The following is a 13452-nucleotide window of genomic DNA, read 5'->3' as shown; positions in this document are numbered from 1 at the left end:
TCTCTCTCGTTCCCCGTCTCCCTCCGCTCTCTCTCTCTCGCTCCCCGCCTCCCTCCGCTCTCTCTCTCGTTCCCCGTCTCCCTCCGCTCTCTCTCTCGTTCCCCGTCTCCCTCCGCTCGCTCTCTCGTTCCCCGTCTCCCTCAGCTCTCTCTCTCCTTCCCCGTCTCCCTCCGCTCTCTCTCTCCTTCCCCGTCTCCCTCCGCTCTCTCTCTCGTTCCCCGTCTCCCTCCGTTCCCTCTCTCGTTCCCCGTCTCCCTCCGCTCTCTCTCGTTTCCCGTCTCCCTCCGCTCTCTCTCTCGTTCCCCGTCTCCCTCCATTCCCTCGCGCGCGCCCCGCTCTCTCTTGCTCTCTCTCACTCCCCGTCTCCCTCCACTCCCTCTCTCGCGCGCCCCCGCTCTCTCTTGCTCTCTCTCGTTCCCTGTCTCTCTCCACTCCCTCGCGCGCGCCCCGCTCCCTCTTGCTCTCTCTCGTTCCCCGTCTCCCTCCATTCCCTCTCGCGCGCGCCCCCGCTCTCTCTTGCTCTCTCTTGCTCTCTCTCGTTCCCCGTCTCCCTCCACTCCCTCGCGCGTGCGCCCACTCCCTCTTGCTCTCTCTCACTCCCCGTCTCCCTCCATTCCCTCTCGCGTGCCCCCCGCTCTCTCTTGCTCTCTCTCGTTCCCCGTCTCCCTCCACTCCCTCGCGCGCCCCCGCTCTCTCTTGCTCTCTCTCACTCCCCGTCTCTCTCGACTCCCCCTCGCGCGTGCCCCCGCTCTCTCTTGCTCTCGTTCCCCGTCTCCCTCCACTCCCTCTCTCGCGCGCCCCCGCTCTCTCTCGCTCTCTCTCACAGGCCCCCCGCTCGCGCTCGTTCGCTTTCGCCCTCTCCCTTGAGTTTGTGACAGGTGTTATATAACTGCAAGTTCTTTCTTTCTGGACCACGCAGGCATAGAAACCGTCCCTGGCCAGGGATCAGTATCGTGGGGTGGGGTGGGTTGAGGGGGGTGTTCAGGGCAGTGGAGCGTCGAGTGGTCAGGCAATAGATTGCAGCGTTCTGGTTTTAGAATTGTAATCTAGGGTATCTGTATTGTTCGGGGGAGGATCGTTGTGGGGGCGAGGCGAGGGGGTCGAGGGGAGGTCGGTTTGTCGGGCGATGGACTGGGAAGTACCCGCTGCTGATTAACTCTGACCTGTGACCCAAGGTACCTGTACTGGTCAGTCTGGGGCGGGGGTCAGGGGTTAAGAGGTGTAGGGGAGGGTCGGTGGGGCGGGCGATGGACTGGAATGTACCCGCTGCTGATTAACTCTGACCTGTGACCCAAGGTACCTGTACTGGTCAGTCTGGGGCGGGGGTCAGGGGTTAAGGGGTGTAGGGGAGGGTTGGTGGGGCGGGCGATGGACTGGGAAGTACCCGCTGCTGATTAACTCTGACCTGTGACCCAAGGTACCTGTACTGGTCAGACTGGGGCGACCACCCTCACATCGGCAGAATCGGAATGGACGGCACCAATCGGAGTATGGTGGTAGACACCAGGATCACCTGGCCCAACGGGCTGACCCTCGACTACGTCAACAATCGCGTGTACTGGGCTGACGCCCGAGAGGACTACATCCAGTTCGCCGACCTTGACGGAGCCAACAGGCACATCGGTGGGTGGGACTTGCACCTCTTCCCTCGTTCGTGTCCGGGCACTGATACATTTATCGTGCGTGTCGGGAAGTTTTTAATCCGCCCTCTTGGACATCTCTGGCTCAACCATCGGTGGCCGTGCCTTCTGTCGCCTGGGCCCCAAGCTCTGGAACTCCCTCCCTAAACCTCTCCGCCTCTCTCTCCTCCTTTAAGACGTTCCTTAAAACCTCCGTCTTTGACCAAACCTTTGCTCACCTATCAAATTTCTATCCCGTGAAGCACCTTCGGACGTTTCACTACGTTAAAGGCGCTTTATAAATACACGTTGTGGTTGTTTATACAGCAACTTTATCACAGTAAGACTTTCCAAGGCGCTTAACAAGAGCAAGCCACATCAGGAGATATTAGGGACAAAAGCTTGATCAAAGAGGTAGGTTTTATGGAGAGAGAGAGGCGGAGAGGTTTAGGGAGGGAGTTCCAGAGCTTGGGGCCCAGGCAACAGAAGGCATGGCCACCGATGGTGGAGCGATTATAATCCGGGATGGTCAGGAGGGCAGAATTAGAGGAGCGCAGAGATCTCGGGGGGTTGTGGGGCTGGAGCGGGTTACAGAGATAGGGAGGGGTGTAGAGACTGGAGGAGCTTACAGAGATAGGGAGGGGTGTAGGGGCTGGAGGAGGTTACAGAGATGGGGAGGGGTGTAGGGGCTGGAGGAGGTTACAGAGATAGGGAGGGGTGTAGAGTCTGGAGGAGGTAGCAGAGATAGGGAGGGGTGTAGGGGCTAGGGGTTACAGAGATAGGGAGGGGTGTAGGGGCTGGAGGTGGTTACAGAGATAGGGAGGGGTGTAGGGGCTGGAGGGGGTTACAGAGATAGGGCGGGGTGCAGGGGGCTGGAGGAGGTTACAGAGCTAGGGAGGGGTGTAGGGTCTGGAGGAGGTTACAGAGATAGGGAGGGATGTAGGGGCTGGAGGAGGTTACAGAGATAGGGAGGGGTGTAGGGGCTGGAGGAGGTTGCAGAGATGGAGTGAGGAGGGTTTTGAAGAGGAGCAATGAGCATTATAAGCTCGAGGTGTTGCCTGATGGAGCCAGTGTAGCTCAGCCAGTGTTCCTGCTCTCGTTTCCTATCTGGTGATAGCTCCTCACAACACCGTGAGTTTATGGTTGTGGTGGGGACCGAAGACAATGGCTTAGGTCTTCGCAATATTTACATAAGAACATAAGAAATAGGAGCAGGAGTCGGCCATTCGGCCCCTTGAGCCTGCTCAGCCATTTAATACGATCATGGCTGATCCGATCATGGACTCAGCTCCACTTCCCCGCCCGCTCCCCATAACCCTTCACTCCCTTATCGCTCAAAAATCTGTCTATCTCCACCTTAAATATATTCAATGTCCCAGCCTCCACAGCTCTCTGGGGCAGAGAATTCCACAGATTTACAACCCTCTGAGAGAAGAAATTCCTCCTCATCTCAGTTTTAAATGGGCGGCCCCTTATTCGAAGACCATGCCCCCTAGTTCTAGTCTCCCCCATCAGTGGAAACATCCTCTCTGCATCCACCTTGTCCAGCCCCCTCATAATCTTATACGTTTCAATAAGATCACCTCTCATTCTTCTGAATTCCAATGAGTAGAGGCCCAACCTCCTCAACCTTTCCTCATAAGTCAACCCCCTCATCTCCGGAATCAACCGAGTGAACCTTTTCTGAACTACCTCCAATGCAAAGTGGTTATCCACTTTGGTGGCAAAAACAGGAAGGCAGATTATTATCTGAATGATTAGGAAAAGGGGAGAAGTAATGAGACTTGGGTGTCATGGTACATCAGTCATTGAAAGTTGGCATGCAGGTACAGCAGGCGGTGAAGAAGGCAAATGGTATGTTGGCCTTCATAGCGAGAGGATTTGAGTATAGGAGCAGGGAGGTCTTACTGCAGTTGTACAGGGCCTTGGTGAGTCCACACTTGGAATATTGTATACAGTTTTGGTCTCCTAACCTGAGGAAGGACATTCTTGCTATTGAGGGAGTGCAGTGAAGGTTCACCAGACTGATTCCCGGGATGGCAGGACTGACAGATGAAGAAAGACTGGATCGACTAGGCTTATATTCCTTGGAATTTAGAAGAATGAGAGGGGATCTCATAGAAACATATAAAATTCTGACGGGTTTAGACAGGTCAGATGCAGGAAGAATGTCCCCGATGTTGGGGAAGTCCAGAACCAGGGGTCACAGTCTAAGGATAAGGGGTAAGCCATTTAGGACCGAGATGAGGAAAAACATCTTCACCCAGAGAATTGTGAACCTGTGGAGAGTTGTTGAGGCCAGTTCGTTAGATATATTTAAAAGGGAGTTAGATGTGGCCCTTACGGCTAAAGGGATCAGGGGGTATGGAGAGAAAGCAGGAATGGGGTACTGAAGTTGCATGATCAGCCATGATCATATTGAATGGTGGTGCAGGCTCGAAGGGCCGAATGGCCTACTCCTGCACCTATTTTCTATGTTTCCATCCCTCCTTAAATAAGGAGACTCAAACTGCACGCAGTACTCCAGGTGTGGCCTCACTAATACTCTGTACAGTTGTAGCAGGACCTCCCTGCTTCTTTGCTCCATCTCCCTTTGCAGTAAAGGCCAACAGTTGGAAATTTCTGCTCATCCAGTACTGGATGTCGGACAAGCGAGCGGGGTTGTGGGGGGGAGGGGCGTGCGGGCTGGATATCGCACGGAGATAAACTTGGTTTGATGAATCAATGTGCTGTGAAATCCGCCGTGTTGAGGATGTTGGTGATCCCGCTATCGCTGTGCGAGCTTTAAGTGCACACATTGCTCCCCCCTGCTCGTAGCTTTTCCGATCGATCTGTTCCAGTGTTTGTCCTGATAAGATATCACCGCATTGACGTAAGCAGCGGCTTCTGGCTTACTGTGTCCATCTACAGCTACAGTTTATCTGCCAATGTCCGAGCGATTGCCAAACTGTGTGCTTGCTGTGTGTGTCCACCGGTTACTCTCCAGCAGCAAATAACAGGTTGTGGGGGGTGCAGTCCTTCACCCATAGATTGAACCGTCTGTGGAGCACCGTATGGAGTACGGTGGCATCGTGGTGATACTGGATTGGTGTCAATATCCTCCGCCTGCTCCACAACGACATGCAAGGCCGTGATCCTTACCAGTGGATCCGTCACTGACCCAATCCACGTGCGGACCGGGGTCAAACAGGGCTGTGTCATCGCCCTCAATCTTCCTCGCTGCCATGCTCCACCTCACAGTCAACAAGCTCCCCGCTGGAGTGGAACTAAACTACAGAACCAGTGGGAAGCTGTTCAACCTTCGCCACCTCCAGGCCAGGTCCAAGACCACCCCAACCTCTGTCCTCGAGCTACAGTACGCGGACGATGCCTGCGTCTGCGCACATACAGAGGCTGCACTCCAGGATATAGTCGATGTATTTACTGAGGCGTATGAAAGCACGGACCTTACACTAAACAATCCGTAAAGACAAAGGTCCTCCAGCAGCCTGTCCTCGCCGCTCAGCACTGCCCCCCAGTCATCAAGATCCACGGCGTGGCCCTGGACAACGTGGACCATTTCCCATACCTCGGGAGCCTCTTATCAACAAGGGCAGACATTGGCGACGAGACCCAACACTGCCTCCAGTGCGCCAGTGCAGCCTTCGGCCGCCTGAGGAAAAGAGTGTTTGAAGATCAGGCCCCACAAATCCACCACCCAGCTCATGGTCTACAGGGCTGTAGTGATACCCGCCCTCCTGTATGGCCCAGAGACACGGACCATGTACAGTAGACACCTCAAGTCACTGGAGAAATACCACCAACGCTGTCTCCGCAAGATCTTGCAAATCCCACGGGAGAACAGATGCACCAACGTTAGCGTCCTCGACCAGGCCAACATCCCCAGCATCGAAGCACTGACCACACTCGACCAGCTCCGCTGGGCGGGCCACATTGTCCGCATGCCCCAGACACGAGACTCCCAAAGCAAGCGCTCTACTCGGAACTCCTTCACGAGCAAACGAGCCAAAGGTGGGCAGAGGAAACGTTACAAGGGACCACCCTCAAAGCCTCCCTGATAAAGTGCAACATCCCCACCGACACCTGGGAGTCCCTGGCCCAAAGACCAGTCCGCCCTAAGTGGAGGGAGTGCATCCGGGAGGGTGCTGAGCACCTCGAGTCTCGTCGCCAAGAGCGTGCAGAAACCAAGCGCAGGCAGCGGAAGGAGCGTGCGGCAAACCAGTCCCACCCACCCCTTCCCTCAACGTCCATCTGTCCCACCTGTGACAGGGACTGTGGTTCCTGTATTGGACTGTTCAGCCACCGAAGGACTCGTGTTAGAATGGAAGCAAGTCTTCCTCGATTCCGAGGGACTGTCTATGCGTTACTGGACTGTAAACCAGGAGACTAGACCAATAATCTAGAGACCCAGGTTCAAATCCCACCAGAGCAGCTGGGGGAAATTTAAATTTAATTAAATAAATCTGGATTTTTAAATAAAATCTAGTGTTAGTAATAAAGACTGGGAGACGGAGGAGTGCGAGACCGAGTTCCAGAGATAGAGAGAGTAGGTGAGGAGGCCAGGAACAGGGGAGTCACGAGCTTTGAGACGGAACAACAACCAGAGTTTGGGCAGATTCCAGCCAGGGAACGCACTTTCATAGAAACATAGAAAATAGGTGCAGGAGTAGGCCATTCGGCTCTTCGAGCCTGCACCACCATTCAATGAGTTCATGGCTGATCCTTCCCTCAGTACCCCATTCCTGCTTTCTCTCCATACCCCCTGATCCCTTTAGCCGTAAGGGCCACATTTAACTCCCTTTTGAATATATCTAACGAACTGGCCCCAACAACTCTCTGTGGTAGAGAATTCCACAGGTTCACAATTCTGAGTGAAGAAGTTTCTCCTCATCTCGGTCCTAAATGGCTTACCCCTTATGCTTAGACTGTGTCCCCTGGTTCTGGACTTCCCCAAAATCGGGAACATTCTTCCTGCATCTAACCTGTCCAGTCTGGTCAGAATTTTATATGTTTCTATGAGATCCCCTCTCATCCTTCTAAATTCCAGTGAATATAAGCCGAGTCGATCCAGTCTTTCTTCATATGTCAGTCCTGCCATCCCGGGAATCAGTGTGGTGAACCTTCGCTGCACTCCCTCAATAGCAAGAATGTCCTTCCTCAGATTAGGAGACCAAAACTAACACAATATTCCAGGTGTAGCCTCACCAAGGCCCTGTACAACTGCAGTAAGACCTCCCTGCTCCTATACTCAAATCCTCTCGCTATGAAGGCCAACATGCCATTTGCCATCTTCACCGCCTGCTGTACCTGCATGCCAACTTTCAATGACTGATGTACCATGACACCCAGGTCTCGTTGCATCTCCCCTTTTACTAATCTGTCACCATTCAGAGAGAGAGGGGCAAAATGGGACTGAGGGCAAGCTCGCTCCAAGATAAGGGCGGGGGTGTGAGGAATGGGACTGATGGTTGCTGCTGAGTATATTCAAGGCTAAGATCGTTAGATTTTTGGAGTCTTGGGGAATCCAGGGATATGGATATCGGGTGGGACGTTGGATTTGAGGTAGATCTGCCACAATCTCATTGAATGGTGGAGCAGGCTCCAGGGGCCGAATGGCCTACTCCTGCTCCTAATTCTTACTTTACTATCCATCTTTCAGATGAGACGTTAAACCGAGGCCCCGTCTGCCTCCCAGGTGTCCGTAAAAGATCCCATGGCCCACTATTTGGAAGAAGAGCAGGGGGAGTTCTCCCCGGTGTCCTGGGGCCAATATTTATCCTTTGACCAACATCACTAAAACAGATGATCCGGGTCATTATCACATTGCTGTGTGTGGGAGCTTGCTGTGCGCAAATTGGCGTTTCCCACATTACAACAGTGACTGCACTCCAAAAGTACTTCATTGGCTGTAAAGCGCTTTGGTACGTCGTGAAAGGCGATATATAAATGCAAGTCTTATGTTCGTAAGCTCGTTCAGACAGAGGGGGACATGGGTGGGGGAGAGGGGCGGAATGGGACTGATGGGTGGGGATCATCATCATCAGCGGCAGTCCCTCGGAATCGAGGAAGACTTGCCTCCACTCTAAACACGAGTCCTTAGTTGGCTGAACAGTCCAATACGGGAACCACAGTCCCTGTCACAGATGGGACAGATAGTCGTTGAGGGAAGGGGAGGGTGGGACTGGTTTGCCGCAATAGTATAAGTGTAACTATAGTTAAGAATTAAAAATGTCATCAGAAGAGATGTGGAAATTGTTCCACATTTACTGAGAGGTGTGGGAAAGATTTATGTTGAGAGAAATAGAAAAAGTAGTGAAATGAAGAGAGAAAAAGGTGAGCAAAGGAAGACCAAAAGGAAATAGTATTGAGGTAAAAGTGAGAGTAATAAGAAGCGAAACAGGGCATCTGAAATAAAAGAGAGACTAGAAAAGAAAGTCTAAGAATAAATAGAACGATCAAAATGAGAAAGAGATAAATGAATGACATGAGGAGAATAGAATTTGAGATGACAGAAAAATATTCGGAGAAACTAAATACTCATAGGGGAAACTAAAACTAGGGGACATAATCTTAGAATAAGGGGCCGCCCATTTAAAACTGAGATGAGGAGGAATTTCTTCTCTCAGAGGGTTGTAAATCTGTGGAATTCTCTGCCCCAGAGAGCTGTGGAGGCTGGGACATTGAATATATTTAAGGTGAAGATATACAGATTTTATAACAATAAGTCAGTAAAGGATTTTGGGGAGCGGGCGGGGAAGTGGACCTGAGTCGATGATCAGATCAGCCATGATCTTATTGAATGGCGGAGCAGGCTCGAAGGGCCAAATGGCCTACTCCTGCTCCTATTTCTTATCTTCTTATGTCCTTCCGCTGCCTGCGCTTGGTTTCTGCACGCTCTCGGCGATGAGACTCGAGGTGCTCAGCGCCCTCCCGGATGCACTCCCTCCACTTAGGGCAGACTGGTCTTTGGGCCCAGGGACTCCCAGGTGTCGGTGGGGATGTTGCACTTTATCAGGGAGGCTTTGAGGGTGGTCCCTTGTAACGTTTCCTCTGCCCACCTTTGGCCCGTTTGCCCGTGAAGGAGTTCCGAGTAGAGCGCTTGCTTTGGGAGTCTCGTGTCTGGGGGAACCATGCGGACAATGTGGCCCTGCCCAGCGGAGCTGGTCGAGTGTGGTCAGTGCTTCGATGTTGGCCTGGTCGAGGACGCTAACGTTGGTGCGTCTGCGAGGGAGGGAGGGGGTGGGGGAGGAGGGGGTGAATGGGACTGGGGTGGAGGGGGCGCGTTCAGCAAGACGGGGATGATGGGCTGAACGCATTAACCCAAGTTCTCTCTCTCTTGTCTCTGCGCAGTGCTGGACCAGGACATCCCACACATCTTCGCCCTGACACTCTTTGAAGATTACATCTACTGGACAGACTGGGAAACCAAGTCGATTAACCGGGCGCATAAGAGCACAGGGGCCAACAAGACTGTGCTAATTAGCACCCTTCACCGGCCCATGGACATCCACATCTTTCACTCGTACCGTCAACCTGAAGGTAAACCGGGTCCCTCCCTCGAGCCTGTTACATTAGGAACAGGAGGAGGCCATTCAGCCCCTCGAGCCTGTTACATTAGGAACAGGAGGAGGCCGTTCAGCCCCTCGAGCCTGTTACATTAGGAACAGGAGGAGGCCGTTCAGCCCCTCGAGCCTGTTACATTAGGAACAGGAGGAGGCCGTTCAGCCCCTCGAGCCTGTTACATTAGGAACAGGAGGAGGCCGTTCAGCCCCTCGAGCCTGTTACATTAGGAACAGGAGGAGACCATTCAGCCCCTCGAGCCTGTTACATTAGGAACTGGAGGAGGCCATTCAGCCCCTCGAGCCTGTTACATTAGGAACAGGAGGAGGCCATTCAGCCCCTCGAGCCTGTTACATTAGGAACTGGAGGAGGCCATTCAGCCCCTCGAGCCTGTTACATTAGGAACAGGAGGAGGCCATTCAGCCCCTCGAGCCTGTTACATTAGGAACTGGAGGAGGCCATTCAGCCCCTCGAGCCTGTTACATTAGGAACAGGAGGGGGTCATTCAGCCCCTCGAGCCTGTTACATTAGGAACTGGAGGAGGCCATTCAGCCCCTCGAGCCTGTTACATTAGGAACTGGAGGAGGCCATTCAGCCCCTCGAGCCTGTTACATTAGGAACAGGAGGAGGCCATTCAGCCCCTCGAGCCTGTTACATTAGGAACTGGAGGAGGCCATTCAGCCCCTCGAGCCTGTTACATTAGGAACAGGAGGAGGCCATTCAGCCCCTCGAGCCTGTTACATTAGGAACAGGCCATTCAGCCCCTCGAGCCTGTTACATTAGGAACAGGCCATTCAGCCCCTCGAGCCTGTTACATTAGGAACAGGAGGAGGCCATTCAGCCCCTCGAGCCTGTTACATTAGGAACTGGAGGAGACCATTCAGCCCCTCGAGCCTGCTACATTAGGAACAGGAGGAGGCCATTCAGCCCCTCGAGCCTGTTACATTAGGAACAGGAGGAGGCCATTCAGCCCCTCGAGCCTGTTACATTAGGAACAGGCCATTCAGCCCCTCGAGCCTGTTACATTAGGAACAGGAGGTGGCCATTCAGCCCCTCGAGCCTGTTACATTAGGAACAGGAGGAGGCCATTCAGCCCCTCGAGCCTGTTACATTAGGAACAGGAGGAGGCCATTCAGCCCCTCGAGCCTGTTACATTAGGAACTGGAGGAGGCCATTCAGCCCCTCGAGCCTGTTACATTAGGAACAGGAGGAGGCCATTCAGCCCCTCGAGTTTGTTACATTAGGAACAGGAGGAAGCCATTCAGCCCCTCGAGTCTGTTGCATTAGGAACAGGAGGAGGTCATTCAGCCCCTCGAGCCTGTTACATTAGGAACAGGAGGAGGCCATTCAGCCCCTCGAGCCTGTTACATTAGGAACAGGAGGAGGCCATTCAGCCCCTCGAGTTTGTTACATTAGGAACAGGAGGAAGCCATTCAGCCCCTCGAGTCTGTTACATTAGGAACAGGAGGAGGCCATTCAGCCCCTCGAGCCTGTTACATTAGGAACAGGAGGAGGCCATTCAGCCCCTCGAGCCTGTTACATTAGGAACAGGAGGAGGCCATTCAGCCCCTCGAGCCTGTTACATTAGGAACAGGAGGAGGCCATTCAGCCCCTCGAGCCTGTTACATTAGGAACAGGAGGAGGCCATTCAGCCCCTCGAGCCTGTTACATTAGGAACAGGAGGATGCCATTCAGCCCCTCGAGCCTGTTACATTAGGAACAGGAGGAGGCCGTTCAGCCCCTCGAGCCTGTTACATTAGGAACAGGAGGCCATTCAGCCCCTCGAGCCTGTTACATTAGGAACAGGAGGAGACCATTCAGCCCCTCGAGCCTGTTACATTAGGAACAGGAGGAGGCCGTTCAGCCCCTCGAGCCTGTTACATTAGGAACAGGAGGAGACCATTCAGCCCCTCGAGCCTGTTACATTAGGAACAGGAGGAGGCCATTCAGTCCCTCGAGCCTGTTACATTAGGAACAGGAGGAGGCCGTTCAGCCCCTCGAGCATGTTACATTATGAACAGGAAGAGGCCGTTCAGCCCCATTCGAGCCTGTTACATTAGGAACAGGAGGAGGCCGTTCAGCCCCTCGAGCCTGTTACATTAGGAACAGGAGGAGGCCGTTCAGCCCCTCGAGCCTGTTCCACCAGTCAATGAGATCGTGGCTGACCTGTGACCTAACCCCATATACCTGCCTTTGCCCCATATCCCTGAATAATCTTTGGTTAACAGAAATCTATCAATCTCGGATTTAAAATTAACAATTGGCCCCTAGCATCAATTCCCGTTTGCAGAAGAGAGTCCCAAACCTCTCCCACCCTTTGTGTGTAGAAATGTTTCACAACTTCACACCTGAAAGGTCTGGCTCTAATTTTCAGACTCTGCCCCTAGTCCCAGACTCCCCAACCAGCGGGAACAGTTTCTCTCTCTACCCTCTCTGTTCCCCGAAATATCCTGAAAACTTCCATCAGATCGCCCCCTTAACCTTCTAAATCCCGGGGAACACAACCCCAGTTTGTGTAATCTCTGCTCGTAATGTAACCCTTGGAGTGTGGGTAACATTCTGGTAAACCCACACTGCACTCTCTCCGAGCCCAATATACCCTCCCTCAGGTGTGGGCCCAGAACTGCTCACAGTGCTCCAGGTGTGGTCTAACCAGGGCTTTGTACAGTGCAGCATCCCCTGGATATAAAGGCCAGCGTCCCATTAGCCTTCCTGATTATTATCTGTACCTGTCGGTGACATTTTAATGATCTAAACCCCCCTGCCCCAACACCCTTGCCCGTAACTCCGAGATACAAGGGAGTTCCACTATTAACCCTTAACTCTCCAGGGTGTCCAATAGCTAACTGTGCCTGATTTTAGAATCATAGAAATTTACAGCACGGAAGGAGGCCATTTTGGCCCATCGTGTCCGCGCCGGCCGACCAAGAGCTACCCAGCCTAATCCCACTTTCCAGCTCTGGGTCCGTAGCCCTGCGGGTTACGGCACTTCAAGTGCACATCCAAATGTGGTGAGGGTTTCTGCCTCTACCACCCTTTCAGGCCGTGAGTTCCACCCCAGACCCCACCACCCTCTGGGTGAAGACATTTCCCCTCAAATCCCCTCTAAACCTACCCCCAATTACTTTCAATCTGTGCCCCCTGGTTGTTGATCCCTCTGCCAAGGGAAACAGGTCCTTCCTATCCACACTATCCAGGCCCCTCATCATTTTATACACCTCAATCAGGTCTCCCCTCAACCTCCTCTGTTCCAAAGAAAACAACCCCAGCCTATCCAATCTTTCCTCATCGCTTAAATTCTCCAGTTCGGGCAACATCCTGGTAAATCTCCTCTGCACCCTCTCCAGTGCAACATCCTGGTAAATCTCCTCTGTACCCTCTCCAGTGCAACATCCTGGTAAATCTCCTCTGTACCCTCTCCAGTGCAACATCCTGGTAAATCTCCTCTGCACCCTCTCCAGTGCAACAACCTGGTAAATCTCCTCTGTACCCTCTCCAGTGCAACATCCTGGCAATTCACCTCTGTACCCTCTCCAGTGCAACATCCTGGCAAATCTCCTCTGTACCCTCTCCAGTGCAACATTCTGGTAAATCTCCTCTGTACCCTCTCCAGTGCAACATCCTGGTAAATCTCCTCTGTACCCTCTCCAGTGCAACATCCTGGTAAATCTCCTCTGTACCCTCCAGTGCAACATCCTGGTAAATCTCCTCTGCACCCTCTCCAGTGCAATCACATCCTTCCTGTGATGTGGTGACCAGAACTGCACGCAGTACTCCAGCTGTGGTCTAACCAGTGTTTTATACAGTTCAAGCATAAACCCCCTGCTCTTGTATTCCATGCCTTGGCCAATAAAGGCAAGTATTCCATGTGCCTTCTTAACCACCTTATCCACCTGGCCTGCGACCTTCAGGGATTTGTGGACCTGTAGTCCAAGATCCCTCTGTTGCTCTACAGTTCTCAGTGTCCTACCAATTACGCTGAAATTAGCTTCCGGCCACATATCCGCGGCATAACTAAACCCGCCTGTTTCCACCCTCCGTAACATCGCCCGTCTCCGCCCCCTGCCTCAGCTCATCCGCTGCTGAAACCCTCATCCGTGCCCCCGTTACCTCCAGACTTGACGATTCCAACACACTCCTGGCCGGCCTCCCACATTCTACCCGACGTAAACTAGAGGTGATCCAAAACTCAGCTGCCCCCGTGTCCTAACTCACACCGAGTCCTGCTCACCCATCGCCTCCTGTGCTCGCTGCCCCCGTGTCCTAACTCGCA

The 13452-nt window shown here is 53.2% G+C and overlaps 1 protein-coding gene across 1 annotated transcript in view; it reads left to right on the top strand.

Moving 5' to 3' along the window:
* Window positions 1–1422: 1422 nt before the first annotated feature.
* LOC139245176 (low-density lipoprotein receptor-related protein 1-like) overlaps window positions 1423–13452 on the top strand; it is a gene marked incomplete at its 3' end in the record, with an annotated part of 33458 nt that continues 21428 nt past the window's right edge. Inside the window, exons 1-2 of the mRNA XM_070871129.1 lie at window positions 1423–1623; window positions 8970–9158. Of these exons, the coding sequence (XP_070727230.1) occupies window positions 1470–1623; window positions 8970–9158 (343 nt within the window). The remainder of the gene's footprint in view (window positions 1624–8969; window positions 9159–13452) is intronic.

Source organism: Pristiophorus japonicus, unplaced genomic scaffold (genome assembly GCF_044704955.1).
Source record: "Pristiophorus japonicus isolate sPriJap1 unplaced genomic scaffold, sPriJap1.hap1 HAP1_SCAFFOLD_2136, whole genome shotgun sequence".
Taxonomy (NCBI): domain Eukaryota; kingdom Metazoa; phylum Chordata; class Chondrichthyes; family Pristiophoridae; genus Pristiophorus; species Pristiophorus japonicus.
This window is presented reverse-complemented; position numbering and strand designations above follow the sequence as displayed.